This window comes from Amblyomma maculatum, chromosome 4 (genome assembly GCF_055883805.1).
Source record: "Amblyomma maculatum isolate TAMU_Amacu chromosome 4, ASM5588380v1, whole genome shotgun sequence".
In the NCBI taxonomy this organism is placed as follows: Eukaryota; Metazoa; Arthropoda; class Arachnida; order Ixodida; family Ixodidae; genus Amblyomma; species Amblyomma maculatum.
In genome coordinates, this window is record NC_139347.1 from 53,794,846 (window position 1) to 53,820,193 (window position 25,348).

At 48.5% G+C, this 25,348-nt stretch overlaps 1 protein-coding gene across 2 annotated transcripts in view; it reads left to right on the top strand.

Moving 5' to 3' along the window:
• The window catches only part of LOC146191051 (rho guanine nucleotide exchange factor 17), a 158,843-nt gene that overhangs the window by 99,034 nt on the left and 34,461 nt on the right, over positions 1-25,348 (top strand). For both annotated transcript variants that reach the window (XM_084601486.1, XM_084601485.1), the window contains exon 4: positions 23,681-23,758. In XM_084601486.1, coding sequence (XP_084457612.1) covers positions 23,681-23,758 — 78 coding nt within the window. The remainder of the gene's footprint in view (positions 1-23,680; positions 23,759-25,348) is intronic.

The following is a 25,348-nucleotide window of genomic DNA, read 5'->3' on the forward strand; positions in this document are numbered from 1 at the left end:
GTAGTTACGCAACATCGTTCGTAGCTTCCATTGCATGATTGTGGTACATTAACGCCGCATGGCTGAGTATTGTATACAGGATAACCGCTTTTGGCGTTGATTTCCCCTCGGAAATTTAAGGTTCTTTTAGTCCACCAGCTTTGTTAAACAGCACTGAGCGTCTGTAGTATTGAACGCAAAAGTGTTACACGATTGTGTTGGGATGTTCAGAATGCCTGCTTTCGTTGCGTAATTCATTAGCGTGTAGCGTTCATCACAGATGCGGTCCACAACGCGATTTCTATCTCTTAATTATCGTCGGCTGTTTGTATCGTGCGCAACTTATGCACGCAAATCTCACAGACCTAAATACGAGCTGAGCAAGCCGCCTTTGCTCTTATATGGTAACGAACGTTCGGAGTCTTTTGAGTCTCACTTCGACTGCATTCTTCTGAACATTTATTACGATGATCGAAGTGCTGCAGTTTCTTGAAATGCCGAACATGGCACCCTTTACTTCGCCATAGATCAGTCTGTCGACACCGCACGAGCGTCGGCAAAAATGTCGAAAGGCTTGCGAAGTTTGTTGCCGCGTAGCGCTGCCGAAGAGCAATATTAGCCCCCGTGGGAAGCCCAGCTACGCGTTCTTCCGTATTCGGCGCCAAGGCCACTGCAGCGACGCCGACAGGAAAATGGTGCAAACGGCAAAGCGGCACTTACCGATCCTATATAGCTTCAAGTTGCGCAGCCTACCGGAACGCTGCGATATCTTGATTTGAGTGGGCTGAGTGAAATGCCAGCGCTCCCACATTTCCCCATTCATGGCGTCACCGAATGCTCCCGTTGGAGGCATCTTTATTCTCGAATCACGTTAAGTGGACTTTCGAAGACTTGTGTAAGCAAGCCTCCGTCCCCCCGTTCTTCCGTATGAGCCGCGCAGTCTCTTCCGTTAGTATTTCGCAGAAGCGGTCACTAATGCGAAGAAAATGGTATAAGCTGAATGGCTTTTATTTTTGTTTTTATTCGGATGTGTATATATATAGTTAGCGGATGTTGACATCTTTCTCCTAAACACAATACTCCTTTTGACTTCATGTAATCGAGCGGCATGAAGGGGGGGGGGGGGGGGGGGGTAAGGTAAGAAAAAAGGAATGTCGGCACAGAACGATGCGACCGTGCAATATAAGACCCATTGGCTCCTTTTCTTTTTTTGCTTATGAATTCATAGTAGACAGGAAGGCTACTAATGCGGAGGAAAAGACACCGCACATCGTACACATGGCATTAAAAGCCGTGGCACTACTCAGCGACGGGCGAAAAGACTATAATGTTGAGGACATTGCGTGCGCAAGCAAAACCATATTCATTCCGAGTTAATGGGATTGCGAACATTACAAGCCGAAAATCCTAACGAAGCCACTTCATGCATATTATAAGTCGTGTAACAAAGACCTAATACTGTTTGACAATATCAAAAGCCTTAATAAGCTAGGAGTATGTCTTTGAAGGCGCAATTCTGCCAAGACGTTCGAACTTTTCTCGCTGATAGGAAAGGGAGTGCGACTTTATTGAGCGTTCGCCGACGTGTGACGCATCTGTGGCGGTGCAAAAGCACTCAGTGCCTTCATGAGATTGTCTGCAGAAATATTTCGCACCTTCACCTCTTTCCAACGGTTTTGCCAATTTGGCATTTTGATTGTTGTTGTTGTCATTTTTTTTTTTTTGCTCTTCCCTTTAATTCGATGTTTTGTGTGCACCTTATTTGATCCCAGTGCATATATATATATTTTTTTAATTTCTCCAGTTCACTGGTCACGCGTCGCTCTCATTCATTTGAATTTTTTTTTCGACCTGAAGGTAGGTCGACTAAGTGCAGCAGATTCAATGTCTTCTGAAATACACATTTTCCTTGCTTTCTGGTATTTTTTCTTCCCTGCATGCTGGTGTTTAATTATCTTTCCCCTAAACAGATTACTATACTAATTTATGTGATTACCAAAGTAAAAATTAAAAATAAATAAATAAAAGGACATAAAGTACAATCACCAATGTTTTCCTTGGCCTCGCCGGCTGTTGGCTTCTTTCCTTCATATATATAAATATATTTAAGCTTAGCCATACAGCCGTGAGAAGGTAATTTTGCTACCAGGCCAACTGGAATGACCGTGCAGACAGTATGCATCATTCCCTATAGTGTTAAATTCTCCTCGATGTGCGTAAGGTTCGTTGAAGTTTTTTTTTTTTTTTTCCTTTTTTTTTTCCTATCACGCGCGAGTTCGGCTTCTTGCAACGTCGGTATGCTGTGCAGGAAAACTACATCTTCAGAAGGTATCAGAAAGCTTTTGAGTGGCGCGCAAGCTGGATAATCCCCCTTTTGGCTACTATAACTCGAAAGCAAGGTAATGCTGTCATTGAATTATATGATGTATATAACGTGTCCCTGTTTTGCTTTACAACCCACACTTTGTGTGCAATTTATAGATTTCAAGGTTTCCGAGACCTACCCTTGGGCCTCTTTGGTCATTATGAGGTGATCAGACTTACAAATTTGCCGTAAAAATTTTACAGTTGACAATAATCAATGATAATCATTTAATTGTCAGTAATACTTTATACCTTACATAAGATAATTATGCTTTTATTCCATAATAATTTGTACGTTTACAGATTTATAAGGCTTGCTGTGCTGGACGCATATTTGCAGTCCAATACGATTTCAAGGGAATGAGCTTAGGCTTACCCTGCTCAGATTAAGATGCTTCAACGTAGTATGCAGGACATGTAGTGCGAAGAGAGGATAACCGATGGTCGCTTAGGGTAACAAACTGGATTCCAAGGGAAGGAAAGCGTAGCAGGGGTCGGCAGAAAGTTAGGTGGGCGGATGAGGTTAAGAAGTTCGCAGGGGTCAAGTGGATGCAGCTAGCACAGAACCGGGTTAATTGGAGAAATATGGGAGAGTATGGCTTTTGGAACTTAGCTGAGCGAGATGCTTGAACTTAGCGTGTGGCTAATATTTTGTGCACTGCAATATTTAGTGGGGAGTGAGCATGAAGTCATAAAAAAATTAATGGTTTCGTTCCTAAATGACAGTGATACCCGTCAAATACCGTGAAATCATGTTTTCTTTCTAGTGCACACTGCAAATTATGTCATTGTTCAGGCGTCAATGCTTTCCCTTCTACTTCTCTCTCTCTCTCTCTCTCTCTCTCTCTCTCTCTCTCTCTTCACGTGTTTCCGATGTTCTGTTCGTACAGATCAGTCGACACATTTTGCCGCGTGTTCTGTAACTGTTTCGCTGCAAATTGCTTAACTGGAACCGCTCAATAGTTTCTTTACTGCAAGGTGTGTTACTGCACTGACTGTTCTACTAAGCGCCGCGAAGCCATACGAAAAATATTTCCAGATGCCTGTAAGGCTTCATTTGCGTGTCACGCTGAAAAACGATTTTATTGGTGGCGAATTTGCCGGGGCACTGCTTTTTACCTGCTTCAAAGGAAACAAAACAAAGTCGACGTCTTGTCTGTAGTGCAACGACTATGTGGCTCGCCTTCATTGGCTTCTCATCTTTATTCCCCGAAAGGCTGGAACATGTGGACTAGCCGTGTTCAAATATTGCGGAAGAGCGGGGGTTAGAGTATTTTTTTTTTTTTCCCTTTCTCGGTATGTCAAAATTTCTCTTTAGCGGTCGTGTTTGTGAGCTGGCTTTAGATATCTTGTTGCTTTCCTTCACCGTCAGTAGTGGGGCTGTCTATCGTCTTTCTGAGGATTCTCGAGCGGCGCTACAATGCTGTTGCTGGTGGCAGTGCGTTTGAGCGCTTAAAGCGCGGTAACGACGTTACGTAAATTGGATTACGGGCTCTCCGAGCTCCGCGCTTGTGTGTTCGGCCTCAAGTGACTCCTGTTCGTCCTGTAATAGATTTCGCGTCCTCGCCGGTCGGTGTGTCCCGGGATTTCGCGTTGTCTCTGTCAAGCAAAAGTAGCGTAATGCGCTCAAAAAGCACCTGGGGGAATCTGGCAGTCTTTTTAATAGTTGCGCAGTTTTACATTTAGCCTGATAGTTCCCTACGCGGGGGTACAACTTGCTTATTTCGGTGTGTAAATAATAAAGCCACGCGTTGTCTCTGTCACCCTGATTCTGGCGCTGTTAAAGCTGGTATTATTTTGTCTTCTTTGTAGTTCTCAGCGCATAGTGATTACGGGGTGGTGTTGAGTTACTGAACCTAGGGTCGTGTCGCTTCTGTACGTCCGCTAGACGGCGCCCTCCGGACTTGTTAACAGGAACAAGATAAATAGTTAATGAGTTCAAGATTTTCAGTCGATTTTCGTGTCGTCAGATCACCGACGAAAATCGCTGTTGCCCGCTGAAGAGCTGTCTGGCCTGAGCAACTGCTTGGAATGATGCCCCCTGAGATTGCTAAGAGCGCCGCGATTCGTGACTGAGTTGGTGACGTCACATCTTCAGCGTTTTTCAATTGCATTAGTTTGTTGCGGCGCCTGTGTTTTGCTTCTGCTGGGCCAACTTTTGGGGTTCTTGTGAATGGTAGACCGTTATTCGGTGACGATTCACTCAAATACCGCGCGAGTTCGGACCAGAGCAAGCTGACGACACAGCCAGCATTCACTGTGCGCATGCGCCTCCGAAGGAAGAAAGAGTACAAGATGAGAGCGCAAGTGTTTATTACACAGTAAACTGCATTACAAAGCACGGCAATAATGCCCAGATCTAAACAAAAACCCATATCCATGCCCCAGTACCCAAAAGCGGTTCCGCGGTGGAGCTGAGGGCGTTCACAGGTCATACGGACAACCAAAGGGTTAAAGCGCTCGCGACAAAGGACGAAGGTAGTCAAGCGCCTCTTGACGACGCAGGTCGAAAGTTGATGGCTCATTACACGTCGCCGATGGCGCTGGCTGACTGTGACAGAGAACCGTGCTAAACCACGTCCTCCCGACACAGGAGTGTCGGCACCTCACAGGCGGGCGCTTCCGCCTAGCGCAGCCGCGTAACGCCATAGCCGCTGCGCTCACTTCGATGGCATTTTCTTTTCCGTAGTGGAGTGCCACAGATATGTTTGCTTTACGAGTACCAGTATGGCACAAGGGCGTTTTTGTACCCATTCTCCAACGTAGGTTACAGCCACCAAAGCCGGGGTATTAGCCCGTGCATCTGCCTAGCGCCGTGCTAAACCACGTCCTCCCGACACAGGAGTGTCGGCACCTCACAGGCGGGCGCGAAACTCATTTCGGGACATTTTGGGACTGAACTCGAGCAAGCGTAAGAGGAGCGCGTTGACGACCGGCGTTAGAATTCCGGGGGGGGGGGGGGGGGGGGGGATCTACGAGCCTGCTACTGTCCCGAGTCGGTGGCGGATCTTTCCGTCTGTTTCTCGCGCGAAGCCTCGCATCAAAACAACAGTACATGCATCACTGGGAAACGCGAGTCCAATGCGGGAAGAAAGGAAGGTGGGGTGAACGACAGTGGTTCTCGAAGGAGCGTCCCTTCAGAAGGAGCCAGATACACAACAGCCGTCCCCTTCCTCTCGCGGTGATCTACACGAGGTCAGCATGGGTTGCGTGTTTGTTTCGCTCAAGGCGCACAATCGCTACAAGTTTTTCAAACCATTTGAAGGTATCATATAAGTACAAAATGTTGACGTTTCTTCATGTCGCCTCCGCTTTCGATCCAGTTGCTTTTTCTCATAATGAAGTTTGTGGGATTCGGGCTTTGCGCAGCCGCCGCCTGTTCCTCTGTTGCTTTCCTCTTTCCCTTTCTCCCATATCAAGAGGTGGAGGGGTGTCCGGACGACTTGTTACTGTCGCTCGGCCACAGCTCCGCCCCTGCGTCCCGATGGCTTATCTCATTAGCGCCTTTTGGCGGGAACACGGCACTCGCGCGACCGTCCGAGCGGGGCCCAGGGAGAGACCCCTCCGAGACATCGCAAGGTGCGTACGCTACTGTTCTTGTCCGCCGGCCTTTGTCCGCCCAGACCAGTGTGTACTCGAGCTCGCCCGCTCCGTGTCGTACCTGAGAGCGCAGCTCGAGCCTGTCGATCAGATCCAACGATCCGCGACAGGCGTACCTCGAGGTGGTTGCACCCCCCCCCCCCCCCCCCCCCCCCCCCTCTCTCTCTCTCTCTCTCTCTCTCTCTCTCTCTCTCTCTCTCTCTCTCTCAAAGAAAGCATTTGGTCACCGCGAGAGAGAGCGCGCAGAGAGGTCTTGCTCCTCGCGCGCTCCCGGTACGCGGTGACTGAGTGTGTGTGTACCGTTGGTGGATGGCGTTTCAAAACGTCTCCTTTGTGAACTTGAAGGTTAGCGTCCTTGCAGCGAAGCGCTCTCATTCGTACAGAGGTTGAGTGCGCGCTGCGGTGTTTCAGTGTGCGAGTGGTGACGGCTGATCGGGGCTTCGGCTTGCGCGACGGTCTAACCCGCGGGGGTTGGTGGCCTATCCCCACGTAGAAACCACAAGTTGGACGACTTTTCCCTGTTCTTTTATTTCTATTTATTTAGATCCAGCTGCTTCTTCTCATAATGAAGTTGGACCCTGTTCTTTTATTTTTATTTCTTTCTGCACCGCGTGCTCACGTCAGCATACCTGTGGAACTGCCAGCACGTGTCCTTTCAAGAATTCTCGTTTTCCGTCAACAAAACCCGGTGCGACTAAAAATTATTTGTGCCTCTCGTAACTTCAAGGAAAATTACCGGCTTCTAACGTGAGACGAAAGTGGGCGCATTGGAACTCTGGAGGTCACTGCCACAGTCGTTTCGGTGCGACGCTAGCAGGCCAGGAATGTTGCTTTAGTTCGTTCTTTGTCGACGAGCATGTTTAAAAAGTCACAGCCATTATAGTAACGCCCTGTGGTTTTTAGCAGCTGTGAGATGCGTTGCACGTTATCTCATTATTGCGATCCACGCGTGACTTTCACAGAACACGTCAGCTTTCCGCCGTGCTCGTGGTCCCTAATATGGCGGCCATCGTGACAACAATACAGTCAACCTCTGAACTTTGTGATTTGTTTGGTTTTGGGGTTTAACGTCCCAAAGCGACTTAGGCTATGAGAGGCGTCGTAGTGGAGGACTCCGGAAATTTCGACCCCCTGGGGTTTTTTAACGTGCACTGACATCGCACAGCACACGGGCGCCTTGCTTTTCGTGGATCGTCGTCACGCTAACTATTCTGTGAACCCGGGCGGTTCTTCTTTGTCACCGGAACTCCTGGCGCAGCTGTTCTCAAAACAGTGTTAGTAAACAGCCGCCGTGCACTCGCGGAGAGCTTTGTCCTTTCCTTGTATTCCTGCTGCGGTGGCTTCTTGGAATGGCGGAACTTCCGGAGGAAGTCCAGCGCTAGAAAAGCAAACACCGCACTATAAATGTTCGATTAGTTCAATTGTTCGCCATATGGAGGCAGCGAGCGGCGTTCAATAATCGCACCGCCGCAACAAGTAAAAGAAAATGCAGTTGCACGGGAGCGGTCGATAATGGCATTTTGCAAAGGCTTCTGGAATGGAGCCATCCATCAGTTGGTAGGAAACGTCGGTCACGGAGGGGGAGAGATAAAAGAAAAGCGCCTGGGCTGAAAGCGTGCGGTTGGAGAGAGACTGGTTCGTTGTTTGCCGCGCTTTTTGACGACTGTTGGGATTGTATTGCCGCAATCGGTCTCTGGTTTGTCGAAGCCTATTAAGGAGCCAATCATTATATCGGAAAGACTGGCATTGAGCAACCGGAATTCTGAAGCCGACGACATATTCTCGCGTATAACCCAGAGCAGGAAAAATTGGTCAACACAAACGAATTGCAGTTTGCAGTGGACGGGAGTAAGGGAGATTTGTCGGAGAAAAAGGACTAGTGCATTGCTGCTTTCGATGCATTTGAAAGAAAAGGGTTAAGGAAAGGCACTGAAACGACCTCTACTGAACGTATGAGGGATGTAAGAAGGACGAGCAAAAGAGGAAGAGGTAAAGAGGGGCAGGGATGGAAGGAACGGATCGTTGCGCGCGCATTTGGTTATTCTGCTTGTGCACGCTTGGGAAAACTGCGGGAGCCGAGGTGCCCGCCGGGGCGGATGAAAAAAAAAAAAAAGCAGGGAGGGATGGTGGAGGGGAAAGCCCCTTGGAATGCCAAGCATCTTGACACGCGCCGGGCATGATCGGATAACCGCCAAAGAGACACGATGCGACGGTGCGGCGGGCTGCCATCGTTCCTGCTGCTATTGCAAACGCAATAAGAGCTGGCGGGATGCGGGAGGAGCGGGTGTTGGTAGAGAGTCGAGCGCTCTTCTGAGACACCGCCGGACGGCACGTCGCAAATAAGCTGCGACAGAGGAAGAGACGAGCGAAGCAAGGACGTTGTGGGAAAGAAGAATGCGGATGAAACACGAGCGAATCACAGGAGGCAGCACGACGGCACAATAAGCGGCTGGAGGGCGAGGGAAATGAAGGAAATATGGGAGGCAAGATGAGCGCTGCAGCGATGAGAAACGAGGGTTAGGGGCGAGGGGCGAATAGAGTTGCGACGCCGGTGGCGGCGCGGAATAAAAAAAGGAAAGAAAAGCGGTTCGCGGCAAAAAGACGACGGCGGCCGAGATGACCCGCCGAGCAAAGAAAGTGGTTGCGAAGAAAGCGCCGGAGCACGCTAACAGAGGCAGTGGCGTTCGCTTCCCAAAAAGAGGCGAAGGGTGTGGCGAGCACGAGGCGCCCGGCTGGCGCGGCCGCCGCCCGATTTTGTCCCGCGGACTCCATAGCGGGCGAGACGTTACTACCGTTGTCGTCTTCAGTGCTTTGCTTGCGGTACGTACGAAGTATCGCTGTTTGTACGCGGCAGTGGCTGAGCATGTTCACTGGTATCTATTGTTGGTGGCTGACTTCAGTCGATTCCACATCGATATTTTGTTTCGCATCTGAAGGACCATGGAAGTGACAACTGGGCCAAATTAGTGGGTGCTTCTTACCGGATGACGCAATACATACACTTTACATAAAGTCTACGTGTAGGCAACGTGACGTAATTGTCCACGACCATAGAGCCCGTAGCGAACCATATTCTAGAATGGGATAGGCCACCGCAGTCTTGTGCGACTTCGTGGCGCTCAGCGCGAGGAGGGTGACACGGGAGCCAAAGAGCGCATCATTGCCACTCCAGTGGAAAGCGGCCGCTAATAGCGCGCCCCTCGCTCCTCTGAGGGGGCATTCCTTGCGCAGACAACAGCGTAGCGGGAAGAGGTGGCGTTGGTCGGAAGCCACGTGTTCGAATGCGCTCCGGAGCGAGAAGAGCGAGAGGAGAGCAGCGGGAGCAGAGACGCCAGAGGATCTCCGGTTGCCATGACGACCAGCGGAGCGGGTGGCTCACGAGGTTACCGAGGCGCGGGTTCTTCCACAGCCTCCGCTTCCTTGTGAGAGAGGCGAGAGCTTCACCTCCTTGTCCCTCCGCGTCCGGGCTCCTTCTCTCTCGAAATGGGAAAGGAGGAGAGGGATGCTGCAGTGTTGCGGACGCACCCTCGCGAGCAGCGCCGGCACTGCCTGATTCCGCGGACACCGCTCGCGAGTGGAGTCCAGGGGGCCTCTGGCGTTTCTTCCCATCGTTGTGTGTGCGTGTGTCCGCTGCCGGGATTTTTTGAACGCCGCGCAGTGCGGGTGACAGCGCCGCTACCGCATCGTGGGAACCACGGTGTCTTCCAAGAGTGCTGTCGCAGCGTCCGAGGAGTCGTCTTCTGAAGCGAGTCGGATGCCGTGTGGGCGTGCGTGTGTGTGTGTGTGTTTTTGAGTGACGGTGACGGGAGCTGGCGGCGATGGTCGTTGGCAGCTCCGTATCGGCGCCTTGCGAACCGTCGTGCGTCGATTTCTCCGACAGACTCTCCGTGCCCTTGAGCAGCAGGCGCGCTTCGGAAGCGCCTCCTTTGTTGTGACACGCCCCCGTGCGGTGCTCTCCTCTCTTGTCTATGGTTGTTTGCTTGCCCGTGTGGACTGCGTTTTCTCCGCCGCTCCTGTTGCTGAAGTCAAGCGTCCGCTCGCAGTGCATATAGGAGAATTAGATTGGCACATTTAAGCTGCCTACGTAGCCTCTCTTTTCGGCTTCCAGTCCGTTCGTTTTCGATGGCCGTGTCTTTGTATCGACAGCAAATCCAACGTTACTAGACTAGGTTGTAACGTTGAGCAAACCCGCCTGTCACCAACCCACTGCGTTCAAGGTGAACGTCCTTGTGCTGTCTGCCGGATTTCTTGACGTACGAGGCGGTGCCTCTCATTCTTTTTTGTAAAGTCACGTGTCCGTCTCTCTGATCTGTCCCTGGCGAAGTAGAACTCAGTGACAAGCGCTCTAAATGCATCCCAGGTGACGCAATCATAAATTCATAGCGGTTGTAACAATAACATAAATACTTTTGCGAATCCAGACAGCAGTCACAGCGCTTCTTATTTCTGACAGTTATTTACTATCTTCTTTATTTTCTTTTTATTTTACAGCTTTTCGTGGAACATTCAGGCCACTATCAGTAGAGTCCGCGTACATTCTGCTTCAGTGTCCACATGTTGACAGGCTGTCTATGGCGCCCTCCTTGTATAGTACTTGAATTCAACCCACGCACAGTGCAGTGTACAATCCTGTGTCTTATTCTCAGTTATCTGTATTCCGTACTTGGGGCTGTCCTTAAGTCTAAGGCCCATCCGTCCGTTCTATGCTTCGTGCCGCTCTCCTAGCCATCCAAAAAACATTGCTTGCGCTACGGTCGCCTATAGATAGTGTTATCGGGAAGGCTCTATGTGGGACGTGGCCAAAATGCATATTTTCGACTTTCGCTGAGTCGCTGACTGATCTCACCGTGGGCATCCGTCCACGTGTGCGAAGAGAGCAGCCTCCCGGGTTCCTTCCGCTGCCATGGTTCCATGAGTGTCCTGGAGAAGAAGGCAGTCCTGGAGCACCAGCACTCTGTGTCGGTGGCGGCGGCAGCGGCGGGCCGGCGTCGCCTGTCGGCCCAGCAGCGGCGCGCCGACACCGAACCCGCGCCCTGGACCAAGGTCTCGCACTGTTCGCGCCAGAGCCTGCCATCGTGCGTGGTGCCGGCGCCCGCCGGCCGACGCCCTTCGGCAGGCTTGGCGTGGCTAGCCGGCCGCTTTGGCAAGCGCGCCCAGAGTGACCCCTGGATCTCGGACCGCATAAGGCGATACTTCCTGAGCCGCACCTTCAATGTCGGCCCTGGCAACGCGCTCCTGTTGAGCTTGGTACGCAAGCTGCGATTCTGCGCTGATGTCACTTGGGCAAGTGAACGATTATCAGCAAGAAAGAGAAAAAAAAAACGTTTGCTTGAAGGTAAACTGAGCCTTGTCGGTCTTCCGAGCGTGGCTAGGTGATTGGCTTGGGCCGGCGCCAGGCTGCGTCGAGTTGTAAGGGAAGGGGTGGAATCGATTCTGAATTCACGTAAACGTCGACGCTGAGCCTGGTCGGAGAGTCGGGCTTGATTCGACCCCTCTAATCTGTTGCATGGGGTGGGTTGCTTCTCATCCACTTCCGGAAATTACTCTTAATCCTCTTTCACAATTGGGGAAAGCTTTCCTGCGGGTAAAAGCAAAAGTGGGAGCAGGTTTACTGTTTGTGCGTTTGCGCCTTGCAGGGTCCGTCAGGTCACGAGAGTTGGCTCGCTATTGTGAAGTTCATGAAAACAAACAGTTGTTGAGCTGGGCAGAGCTTGCTCGTCCGATCCTGACTCGACCTGTCGCTTTTGGGTCTATGTAAACGGGACTCAGCGAGGAGGACTATAGGGTAATAAATTAGGATCGCACAGCTGCTGGCAGTAGAAAATAATGTATTCCTCGTTTACAGAGTGAGCTAGAAGACATCTGGGGCCTTCCTGTTAGAGAGGGTCCGGTTGCTGGGGCTGTACGAACGCATTGTTTGAGAAATAACCAGACAGGAACTAGCTGAGATGGACATGAGAAAACGCGGAAAAAGATATCTTTCACAAATAGGTAGTTGCTAATCGTTCACGCCTTTATTTTGGTAAGTAGATGCTTATCCACGGAGTTCATTTTCGGCTAGTGGTCATGCCGTGGTAGCTCATAACCGGAACAGCCGGTTAAGACCTAGGGACAGAAATGAGGCGTTGCTCAAATAATAATAACACCATTAATGAACAAAGCTCGTCTCGATGCATTTGGGGAAATGGAGCTGCACCGTGTTTGGACATTCTGCCTTCAGGTCTATGTTTCTCTGCTGCTATCATTTATATCTGCTCTGGCTTGTGTTCATAATTAGCATTTTTACCTGCCTGCGATATCACTTTGGGGTTTGGGGGCTTTTTAGGTCAGACAAAGAGGGCATTGGTGTCGCGTCGTAGCCTTGAAGTCGGAGCATAAGGGTCCCTACTGTTTGTTCGCCTTCGTTTAATTGTACCGGCCTTGAAATGATGATGCTTGTACCGAACTTTTGTGGTGGCTATTGTTGTTCTTTCCAAGCATGTACCCCCTTGTTTGTTGTCTGTCCCACTTTTGTGGCACTTCTACCTCTCTGCTATTGGTGAGTTATGAAACATTTGTGTCAGTCAGTTATCCTTAGACACGAAACAGTGTGTGGAGTATTGTGCTCAATGCGCCAGCCACCCTTTGCCTTCGTTTCGAGGTAAAAAGAGAATAAATTCTGGGGTGCTTAGGACAGCGTTTGGAGAACAGCCATAGAAAGGGAGAAAAAAAAAAAAACGATTGTCTTTTGGCGTTGTGTTATTTCTATACATGCGGATAGCCTTTCTTTTTGTGCTCTAAATCCATTGTTAGATTTTCTTATTTAACTTTTTCAAGAAATACCATATTCATTTCCACTCTTCTCATTGAAGAAATAAAAAGAAAAACGAGGGCTGGTGAAGCAAAGGGAGAGAAAGGGATTTTTTTAGGTAAACGTTGTTTGTCGTCAAGGCCATGGCCATCAAATACCGTGAGCGAAGAACGGGTGCCAGAAATTTGAGCAAATATTGTTTCACTGACAGTGTTGATAAGTGGCGCTTTCCACCATATCGACAGAGCCGTGCATTCTTTCAATGTTTATTCCGCACGCGCTATACCTTGAGATAGCTGATAACATTTTCAACAGTCAGTTCACTGGATTTTCACATTTGCAGGCGCCTTTATATTTGCTATCGCATCGATTCAACATCAGGAGGAAGGTGCAAAGGGCGCCGTGAAATGGCTCAAGAGAAATTGCCAGGAGAATAGTAACCGCGTCGTGTGCATTTGACAAGCATTCTCGAGTTATGAACGGCAGGTCACCGATGACATTTAAAAGTGGAAAAAAGAAAAAAATGTACTACATAACAGTTGCGTACTGCCAGCAGGCTTAAAATTATATTATGGATTTCGCAGCAAGCTGCGGAAAAGAAAATGATATCCATAAGGCTGAGGTGTTCTTTAGTAACCAGCTGAGCTCCTCCCACTTTTACGACCGCAGCACAAAATTAATCCGCCAAAAAAAAAAAAAAGTAGCTTGAACAAGAACGTAATAACGGGACGGAGTTATAAGCTGACGAATTTGATTATACAGGCGTGCTTGATTCATAAGACGACCAATATGCTAATATCGTTTATTGCTGTGATTATTCAGCGCAGTAATACAGGACAGCGCGGACCGTGGCCTATTGTTAGCAATTACTCTTTATTTTATAAAGTTGTATCCTACTGGGGACACGTTGCAGTTCCAAAGTTCACTTTCATGATCCGATGTGCGGATGGCACGACGTGATAACCACGTAGAACCAAGAGCGCTACGATCGAATCCTTCAGCGTTATTTAGGGGTGTAACTTGGTGTCGTAACTTGTACGTACTGCTGACAAAAGGTTAACGAAAATGAGTGCAGACCGCTGTAGCTGTTATAATTTAGAATTGGTCCCTGCTGACCGGCGGCCGGCCGGAGTGTGAAAGGAGCATGGACATGGACGAATGAATAAATATATTATCGTGATTCGTTTGGGGGAAGGGGACGAAATCATTTTTATATTATTTAGCTTTTGTGTATTGTATTTTAAATACAATAAATATTATTATTATTATTATTATTATTATTATTATTATTATTATTATTATTATTATTATTATTATTATTATTATTATTATTATTATTATTATTATTATTATTATTATTATTATTTAGTTTTAGGCTTTAAGTACAAAATAAACTCGGGCTAGTTGGTGGAGATCGACGCACAACTGAGCTAGATTGCACAAATGAGTCAGAGACGAAAAGAAGGTATTCGCATTTTGTGAAATCTGTGACAGCGCTTCCAGCGACAGAGCCACGTAGCTTAACGCGCTGCTTTTCAGTGGGTCGAGCTCGTTTTCCACTACAAAATTGTCTTCCGATCAGGTCGTTGAACTCGTCAGAAAATAATCAGTTTCTTAAATCTGCACTGCAGACGAGTCCGGGTTGGCCGTGTGCAATCCCGGCTCCGGCGGCCACTTTTTGGAGTACTGTGCGACCTCGGTGCAGGATAAAAAAAAACCCCAGTAATCGGAATTGATCCGGAGCCATCCACTACGCCGTTCTTCGTTGGCTTAATCGCTTTAGACTAAACCAAACCAAGCACATAACTCATGACGGCGACGTTCTATGCGCAGCTGAACTTATACTTCCACGCCATTTCAACTTTTAAACAGCAGCCGTGCGAGAAACCTATGATCAAGAATTCGGTTTATCATGATTGGACTGCATGATAAAAACATCTGGGCTCCTACTTTAGGCAAATACCGGGCATCCTCTGATGCGTTGGTAATTAGTCCCTTTTCGAACGTGAAGAAAAAGAGGAGAACAGCGGCTTTGATTTATGCATACTGCCTATCTCTCTCTCTCTCCCCCCCCCCCCCCCCCCCTTCTCTCTGTAGGCAGTCCCGTCTTGTGTTTAATACAGCGATGTATAGGCTTCCACTTCCACAGTACGGTCTCCTTGTCTCCTCCTCATTAAATCCTTCAGCACATTTGCTGCTCTCATGCCCTGTTCTTCTCTTTGAAAATAATAATAATAATACAAAAACATACGAATAAAAAAAAAACGGAATTCTACTCAATCCAGTGAATGGGAATGGGCAGACCGAGTCCTCAGTCCGGGATTCCGGGGACTGGCGCAGTCTTCGCCCAGTCGTCTACCAGTCTCATCTGGTTCTCGTGCTCAGAGATGGGCAAAACAGTCCCCACATGCTGCGGTGTGGGATTTCTCTGTTGTATGCCGCGGGATTTCTTTGGCTGGCGCGGAAAGATAACGAAAACTGGCGACGGGGACGGGCTCGTTGCGTAAACCGCGAAATTCATCGATAGCTAACGTAAACCGAGTAAGTCTGCGGCATTGTCCGAGAGGTGCTTTGAAAAGTGTTTGCGCGTTCCCTTTGATGACGAGGGTTGCGTAAGGCGAGGAGGACGAACTGTGTTTACGCATGGTGGTCACGTTATCACTGGTGAGCGCAATGTCACTGCCAAGCAGGCCTTTTTTTTTTTCTTTTTTTTTTTTTTTAACCTACACCAGCTACACGAGTGTAGCAAAACACCATTTGAGGTATTGGAGTTTTGCTACACTCGTGTAGCTGGTGTAGGCTAAAAAAGTGGCCCCAATATTGTCCTGGGGAAAGGGATAAAGGTGGAAGGGAATTTCGACCCCCTGCGGTTATTTTTTAACGTCCACTCGCATCAAACAGCACACGGGCACCTTTTCCGTTTCGGTGCGCAAAGCGGCCGGGGTAGTGATCAGCAGCCAGGCGACCCAAACACTGAGCCACCGCGGCGTGGCCCGTTCTCTTGTAACATCTCTTGTGTTAGATTTCAACTATAGCATTAAAGGTCACCAGGAACGTCGAATAAAACTGATCGATATCGATTTATTGAAGTTGGAAACGTCGATATGGCAGTGGCACGACTACAGCGAAATTTCGCGAGCTCGTCCCTTTGAAAACGCTATAGCTTTTTCGATTCCGCTAAAGGGCTATTTGGTATATGCACCTTAATATCAGGACCATAAGCTCTTTTCACTTCTGATTACATTTATACAGCACTACTGCGATGAAACATTTACTCACTTTAGCGTCGTGATAACGTGCAGAACTGCATTACTGGAAGAAGCTTCTCGTTCTTTCACTGTTTGTTTTAAATATATATGTAGGGCTAGTAGCGCATTCTGCAACTGAGAGTGGGCGGTCGATTTCAGTAACTCTCAACTAGGAACCATCTGACGGAAGCATCAGGGTTGGCAGTGGATGTTTTATAAGATGATTGTAATTGTCGTGTTGTGAAGCATGAGCTTACTAATAGATAACGAGTCGATGAATACAGGCGGCTTAACCGGAACGGCGACCATGCTTTACCGTTTGTTTGGCATAATAGGAGAATAATTGTTGAAAAAAGAAGAGTGCAAACGGAACAGAATGCAATCATACATGGCTTTTCGAAAGGCTATATTTTACCATTTAGATGTCTGATGTCCCGAAGATTTATTCGCAATTATTATTTTTTTTTATTACCCTCTGATGATGTTCGCTGGACGCATGTTTAGCATTTCTTCGTGAAATGCGCGACTCGCTGATTTCTAAAGTTCCAAGCGCCTTGAACCCCCTCCCCCCGTTGTTTTTTTTTTTTTTTTTTTTTTTGCTTGCTTGTTGTTGTTTTCTTTTTCTTTTTTTTAAGAGGGTTTAACCAGACTGACTACTTCGCCTCAAAAGCAGTTTATAATTGGAACGCTCAGATTAAGCTTTTGGAGGCCGTGAAGGTCGGGATAAGAAGTGCTGTGGGGCTCAAGAAATTGATTAAATTGATTCTCTTGGGTGCAGCTTGCACATGTTAGAAAACAAAAGGCTTGGTGTCAATCTTGAATGGCGCAGCAGTGTTTTCCTTTTGTTTTAAAGTAAAGGGGTTGAATCAACAAATCTCCAGGCGGTATCGTCAAAGCGAAGGGTTTTGAGAGGCGAACTTGCGCAGTGAAGGCGACTGTCCCGTAAAGGTGAAACGCGTGTGATAACGAAAGCCTTGTTTGCGAGAAGCGACGCAGGGTGGCGTTCATGTCTTACCTCTTTTGTACTTATTGCTGCCAGCCGAACGAAACGCCGCAGAGAACACAGTGATTGCGCGCGGGCGTGTATACTGTTTATATCGTGTCGATTGTGGCATTCATTTTGTGCAGACTCTTCGCGACGCTATGAGTGCGGTTGAAGAGGGCTGACGCACTGAGGCATTTAAGAAAAAGCGTGTTTAGCCATGGCCCCATTGCCAGCTATACAACGAACGATAAATATTTTAAAGTGAATTTTTTGTTATTTTAGTTGAGCCAAATGTGGGGTATACACTGGCAGAGTCAGTGCCGTGGTGCGTGAATTCCTAGAAGAAAAGCGAATAGGCCGTTTGAGGAGTGCACTGGGTAGTGATATAGTAGGACCTTACATAATTATAGTTTTCCATGGAGGAAGAACTATCTCGAGGTCGCGCTTTGTTTGGCTTGTTTACGCGAGTACAGAGGTTTGCGTGCGCCCATGCCGTGAAGCCTCCTCTCGCTATTATTTTTGAGCTATCGATTAGAGCCTGCGTCTCGATCATCAGGAAAAAAGAGCAACGTTTCTTTTTTTTCACCGGTTTATTCTTGGGCGTGAACCTACCGCGCAACGCGGGATAAGGTGCGATCGATAATAGTGCGTCGTGGCACGCGATAAAAAAGCACGTGCGCATGGCTAGTGGGAACATCATGAATCTCCGGCTGGCACGGAAGGTCTCCCCGCTTGAGGACGATTCGCTCATCGCCCTCCTGGAACCGCGGCCATCGCTTCGCGGGAAAATGACCAGTTTCCCGCGAAAGTAAATTACTCGAATCGCGACCGAACGGCGCACGATAATCTCCAGGGGTTCCAGCAAAAATAAAAAAGAACCGAAAAAACGAGGACGAAAGGTTTTTCACCGAAAATACGTCCTTCTATCGGGCGGTTTCGTCACGCGGACCGGCTATGTACAGCGAAATTACCGAATTAATGGACGCTGTGTTTCTGGAGCTTCTATAACTCGGACGCACGTGTTTTGCATAGCGTTATGCATCTAGTATGTATAGCTAACGAGTGAGCGTATAGCACCTGCGATGCCGCACGTTATGCAGGCTAGACGCGCCACCACTCACCTCCACGTTCTGGAACGCCCACATATTCTCTCGTTTGTGCCAGCCGTTTATCCCAGCCAGCCACCTGACGCTGGCGTCGCTTCTCCCAAATTGGGTCGCTCGTTAGCTACCCGTGCCGCCTCCTGATCTCTTCCTTTCGACTTCCGCGCCGCCTGTCGTCGGGCTTGAGGAATCGAGCAGTTAAACCATTATCCTTAAGTGTTTACTACTTCCCTTTCTTTTTTGTTTTGTTTCTGACGCGCTGGGACGAGTGCCAGTGAGTGTCTCTTTAGATGAATAGCCATTGCGCGTAAACCTGCAGGGACACAGTGATGACAGGATGACGAAAGGATGTCAAGTTTTTGGCAGCATTTGCTGTTGAGCGATCGCTGGCGTTCGGATCTGAGCGTTCCGCACTTTTTCTCTTTTTTTGTTGTCGTTTTTAACGACCGCGGTGCAGGAATCGTGCAACCGCGTTTTATAAGGTCACTCGATAGGGCACGGTTAATTGCGTGACAAATTTACCCTGCTTGCCCCGAAAAGGTCGGGTGTCACCTCACACCTCGCTTCCCATCTGTGTTGCTGTTGGTTTCTTTTCCGCAACGTCCACTATATATGTGCGCTGCTCTTTCTGGTCACGGGATTGGTATGCTCCCGCTCGCCTCGATGAGCGGACGAGTCCATTACTCACGCTTGTACAGCCTCGCAGGAGAATCTCGAGGTTCACGACAGATCGCCTCTGCCGAATCAAAGGCGGCAATTGACTCACTTCAGAGCGGCAATAAACAATCGATCGCTAGTCGCCGCTGCATACTTGAAGGTGTAACAGTCGCCTGTGGATGACTGTATGTGCTGCAAGGCGAGAATACTTGATATGTACAGTACGGTCCACTTTTAAAGAGAACGTGAGGGCGCGTAACTGCCGCGCTTTAAAAAGCACTCCCGAGAGGCAGCGACAAATGATAGTGCATGCGCAGTAAGCACGGCCGACTGCTCTTTGAGAACATGCACTTGGTGCCATCTATTCTTGCCAGGGGTCGGCAGCAGCCCTTTACAAAGTGTTTAGGCTACGCGATCTCATGTTCCCTTTAACAGTGGGTCGTACTGTACCTAAGTCCCTTGAACTTGATGCCCAATTGATCACGAATTCGTGTAATCTTGACCATTTTACGCGCACATTAGGCGATACTTTGGATCATGTGACTTTTCGTCTCACACAAGTCTTGAGCAGATGAATGTTTTAAGAAATTTGTAGGGCAGCACGTATGAACGTTATAAGCTTACCTATACGAAAGATACGGCGAGTGTCCATAAGGTATATCAAAATGGAAACTGACGAGTGAGATGTCCTTTGAAACGCTGTGCAATTTAGCTTTGGGATTTTGGTGCAAATTATAATGCCCAAAAGTTTATTGTTTAAGTTTATTATAAAACTGAACAGTATACAAACAATAATCTCGCTTGCCCCGTAGAACTAAGAACGTGATTTAAGTTTCGTCCTTCAGTTAAGCGCCGGTATATTTTTAATGTTTAGCTAAATTTACGCGTGACTCCCGGGTGTGTACCTGCGTATATGAACTTTCAAATTTTTACACACAGATATAATTGAGCCGATTTGTTCGCGCATTGGTAAAAACGTGCCATTTCTGAGGTTCTGCATTCCGAAGCGACACATGGACTGTAAGGAATGTCGCAGTGGAGGTCCTCGGATTAATTTAGCTCGCCTGGTGTTGTCGCCATCAAAAAACTGACAGGACTTTTCTCTGTTAAACCAATTACAGTGCGAAAGCACGGACTTTTCTTTTTTTTTTTTTTCATCTTATTTTAAGTCAATGTAAATTGCTGCTTTTAAAGGATGCTTACCTGATTGTTTACATTTCCGCAAAAAACTCGATGAACCGGTTAATCATCATCTGTCCTGTCATGACGTCACGTTACCTAGCAGCTGTTTTTCCGCCCTTACAAGAGGTTTTCTTTCGCTGTGGATTTGGTGCGCTGCAGCTTCAGCTGTGGAAGCTGCCGCGCGTCAAATGGCGGAAGTTTAATCTATACGGCTGTAACGAGTGGAAACATCCGCCGCGTGGCTCAGTAGTTAAAACGCTCGGCTAACTAACCCGGTTACCCGGGTTCGAACCCGGCCCGACCACCAGTCCGCGCGGGTCTTAGTACACTTGTGTATAGTGTTAAACTGAGATGTAGCGTATGGTTCCGCTATTTCCAATGGATGATTGCAAGTCCGTCCAGGGTGTTTCCACTAGCCGTCCTCTCTTTCTGTAAGTGCTTGAGACACTGACGTAGCCTGACATTATATATGGACGTTTGAGAGGTACTGGCCGCCTACGTCCACTATTACGTACGTGCGTCCACTATTCTCTAGAGATTCACGTAAAAACTCCTATAATAAGCTTGCCAAACTCGTGAAATTTCAAAGCTGGAAGACACCTGTGACTGTTGTCGACTGTCACCTGTGATCGTAGCCCGATCGATTAATGTTTACTAACTAAAAATGGGACGCAAAATGGTAGTGAAAAAAAAAAAAAAACGTAACCGTCTCTCGCTGCCGCATTTGTGTCCGAAGCGCATGACATGAACGCTTGTTTTACACCGGAGGACCTGAGCACTCGATTTTTCTGCTTCAAGGCATTCACTGAGTGTCATCGCACCTTGCAGCATTGTGGCGCAATAATTTATTCGCCGAATTCTGAGGGATTTTATTAACTGAATTCTGCTGCTCCCACTTACAATCAACTACGCAAGGGCGCCAATTAACGAGTTGGTTTTGGTATTTCGGACATTATCCAGGGAACCCAAGCGCACTTGCATTTTGTGCACAAATGTGCTTTGAGCGAAAGCTACGAAAGTGCGCCATTTTTTCTGCCCTTTGAGGACCCATCTTCACAACCCTCGAATGAAGCATCTCGTATATGCTTCACAGAGGAGCGCAAACAACTGTCACTTCGCTGACTCCCGAAACACCGTTAAACAAACGGCAAGGTTCCCAGCCATAGTTCCAGTCTCATTCTCCACATTTGTATGCTTAATTGTTCCATAATTAAGTTGCTTCACGAAAAAAATTGCCTCTTTTACTCTTTTTGGATAGGTAAATTGGAAAGCGTATCGTTCATCGAGCGGTGAATCTCGCAGGGGTTCTGGCCTTGTCGCATGTGTGTGAATAACGCGACAGCCCCGAGCTGAGCGTCAACCTCTCACGGCATTCATGCGCGGTGTCTGAACCATTACGGAGGCGCTTGTCGGGGTCGGTATGACCCTTGCTTAATGCGCTGAAACATTAAAGGTCGATAATGGCAACAGCGAGGTCATGGTTATGGTGATTTCCGGGGATGTCGTGCCACTTTTGCAATGTCGTGCCACGAGCGTTTTTTAACCACTTATCCCGTTTAACTTTTGTTCATTTTAACGCGACCTCATTAGGTGCACGCGCGCAGTACAAGCATTACTATTCATCGTCCGTGCGGCGCTTTCGTGACCAAAATTTGCAGTAATTTTCGACGGCGTTTTATTCATAAGTATAAACACTGGGGTTCTGATGTGCGCTTTTTTTTTTTTTTTTAAGCGGCAAAAACCGGTTTTTAGTACAGTAACGCGACTGAATGTGCAATACGCATTTTCAGTAATGCAAGCTAGCGTGTTTAGGCGTCCTGGGGGGTGCTTAGCGGCGTTATCATCTGTAGACAAACTCAGCGCCACATAAGAACTGCGGTGCATCAAGCAACTCCAGAGGCGGAGCAAGCGATTTGCGTCGTCATTAAGTCGAAGCCACAGCCAGGCCAGCACCAGCTTCGGATGTGTAATGTTCTACTTTAGTATTTCCGAAACTGTTCTCGTATGGCGTATTCCTTCCTATGCGAGCAGTGAAGATGAATTCTAAGCTTTTTGAGGGGTCGTGTGTTTTTCAGCGACCTAGCTTATTTTGGGGTTCGGTTGCTTGCAAAATGTGCGTACAGTTTTTGCACGTACAGAGGTATGTACGTGGACGCAGGAGTTTAAGGCATCTATACATGTTTCAAAAAAGGCTACATATAATGTTCAAGGTGTATATGTGCCTATTGTATCCAGTTCCGCGCCAATTGCATTTCGTTGAGGACGAATTTCGCCGGCACGTTAGAAAGCCACGGACGATTAAGTTGTTCCGGAAACATGCGTTGTCTTCCGTGCTCCCTTTGTAGCTTCGAGACGTAAACACATAGCATTGAATTAGGTGGATTGTGACGGTATAATAAAACCTTTCTTCCTCATTAAGCCCGTGTGTAAAAGGCGGCAGGGCGGGAAGGCACGTTGGTTTCTTCTTTCCTCTTTAGCAATAAACGTTCCAGGACGCCCTTTGCTGTCCTTTGTGTACTTTGCACACAAACACGCACAAAAAAAGATACCGGCGATTACGTTACTTCCTAATGCGAAATTTGAGCGCAGCTCATCAGCTACCTATTCGGCGACGGCTATGCGTTTCGGCTCAGGCGGTGCACATATCGAGATCCGCCGCCACCGATCCGGCGCTCTGATTGCCGCCGCACAGGGGTGGCACTGGAGGAGGAGCGAAGAGAGCAATCAAGTTATCGGGAGGTCGCGGGAGACAGCGCATGGGCCCATAGAAACGTTGCGCGGCGAAAAGGTAGCAGGGACTGACCGACGCTGCTGACGCCGCTATCGAGTCAAGTAAAGGTGGCTCTGCGTTTCGGCTTGGGATGCACGCACCGTGATCCGCTGATAGCGAGCCGGTGCTTCGGCAACCGGAGAACACCGTCACCGCCACGCAGCAAGAAAGGGGGAGCTGGTTACGAGGAACAACGGCGACGACGACGTCAAACGCAGGAAAGGGCGCCAAATAGCTGCGCTCTAAAACGGAAAAGGGAGGAACGTGCTAACTTCAGCCTAAACAAATGCGCGTGGTTTGTGGCTCACAACGCGCAAACAATGACGTAACGGTTTCCTCGTTGCCTTGAGTGCAACAGTTTGCACAAGCCATGGAAAGGGGGGGCTCGGTCGGTAACGGTCTCTGCCGATCGTAACGTTCGCGACGGAATGCCAATGAAATTTTCCTTACACTTAAGATTCAGTGTACCCAACTAATGACATAACAGGCAGTTTTGCAGGCTCGAAAATTAGCCCGTGTGTTTTTAGGCGGAGCGGATGTCGACGGAGTTTCACTAAGCACACAGACACTAGAACGCGCGACCAGCGTTCTTTCTTGGACCTGGGGGAAATGGCGCCATTATTTGAGCGAAATGCATTACGGAGGATGCAACTTAACAGTTCCGAAAATAAGGCAGTCAAAGTTTGTATCGACAAACGTCTAACTCCGTCTGTCCTTTGAACGGCCATCAAGCTTAGTTTACGGAATAAAACAAAAGGCGGTTTAACACTACACAGCATGAAAGCACGGACGAAGTCTGCTCAGTTTATGGCAGCTGCCAAATGTTCGCAGCCACTGGTCCGGATTTCAAGAAGGATTTTTCTGTGGAAAGTGTCCGATAAGGGTTTTATGAAAATTTTATTCTTCAACTTCCTTACGACGTACTACACTATACCTTAAGCCCCATTCTGCGCGAATGCGTGCGAGGCGCGTTGTGACATTTTTTTTCTTTCTCGTTCACAGGATACACGGACTCATGTGGTCGGAGAGCTCTACGACACGGAGAAGTCATACGTTGAGAGCCTCCAGATTCTGGTCAATGTAAGTATAGAGGCCGCGGGCCATTGCATGCCTCTGTGGGTGTCATATGCACATAACGTCTGTGATGCACGAAGTTGCAGGTGGTGTAAATTCCTTTACCTCAGTAATAGCGGAGTAAAGGCAGCGAATACTCCTATTTCGGAACGACCGGTATACGTGTATAGGCAAAGAAGGGCAAGTATATGCTCCGTTTCAAGTTTAATGTCCTACGCCGAAAAAAAACTGCTAGTAGTGTGCGTGCGAAAGCATATCACTTCTCCACGCATCATTTTTACTTCTCGATACCTCTGTGAGGAATATAGGACAAAAACGCGATAAAGTATGAAATTGGATTATATGCTCGACATTGCAACTCGCATCATCTGTATACCCCGTAAAAATGAAAGGTCTTGCTTTGTTAAAGCCTAATAATAATAATTGTTCGGTCGCTGCTTTTTCTGACCCAGCCGGAGCCGGCTTTCGGGATCTTTGTATAGCCTTTAAATCACTGTAAACGATTTTATAGCTTAAATAGGCATGCTGCCTTAGTCAGCGTCGCAAAAGCATAAATTAAAATATTAACAGTACCACGCACTAACCCTGGACGAAATTTTAGCCAGTGAAGCTGGACAAAGGAATAAGTTCCTTGCTGATTCCAGGCAGTTCCACTCGGAGACAGTCCGGACCTTGCCTTTTAACAGTACGACCGCTGACTTCCACCAGGGTTCTATTAAAACGAGCACGAGACGAGGCCTTGTTGTGCGGTTTCCCGGACTAAGGATACTGATCATCCATGTAGCGAGGTCTTCAGACTCCGAAACTCTCTATTGAGCTTTAAAAAGTTCTTCACCACTACCGCCACCTGGCAAGCTTTCTTATGCTTTGTTGGGGCGTTCCTTACATATTATTAGTCGGTGGCCGCTGCGCTTGTGCTGTACCGACTTCGTACGGGGATAATCTCGCGTGCGCGAGATCTTTCCGCGAGATTCCGCGGGGTGTGTCCTTGTTAACGTTCCTCAGTGCCGTCTCTATGGCGAGGGGGGAGGGGGGGGGGGGGGTTGCGACGCCGTACCGTCAATCCCACGCTTGCAGGAGCACTGCAACGAACGCGCGCCAAGGAATGACACTAGGGTGCCTCGATGCACGCGCCTTGAGCGGAGGCGCGGACATCGAGGCACCCTAAATGCCATTTGACAGGAGCGACGCCGTACCGTCAATCCCACGCTTGCAGGAGCACTGCAACGAACGCGCGCCAAGGAATGACACTAGGGTGCCTCGATGCACGCGCCTTGAGCGGAGGCGCGGACATCGAGGCACCCTAAATGCCATTTGACAGGAGCGACGCCGTACCGTCAATCCCACGCTTGCAGGAGCACTGCAACGAACGCGCGCCAAGGAATGACACTAGGGTGCCTCGATGCACGCGCCTTGAGCGGAGGCGCGGACATCGAGGCACCCTAAATGCCATTTGACAGGAGCGACGCCGTACCGTCAATACCACACTTGCAGGGACACTGCAACAAACGTGTGCCAAAGAAAGGAAATCTCCACTGTATGGCACGAGCCCTGGTCTTGCTAGCAAAAAATTAAAGGGCCTCTTAGATATCTCTT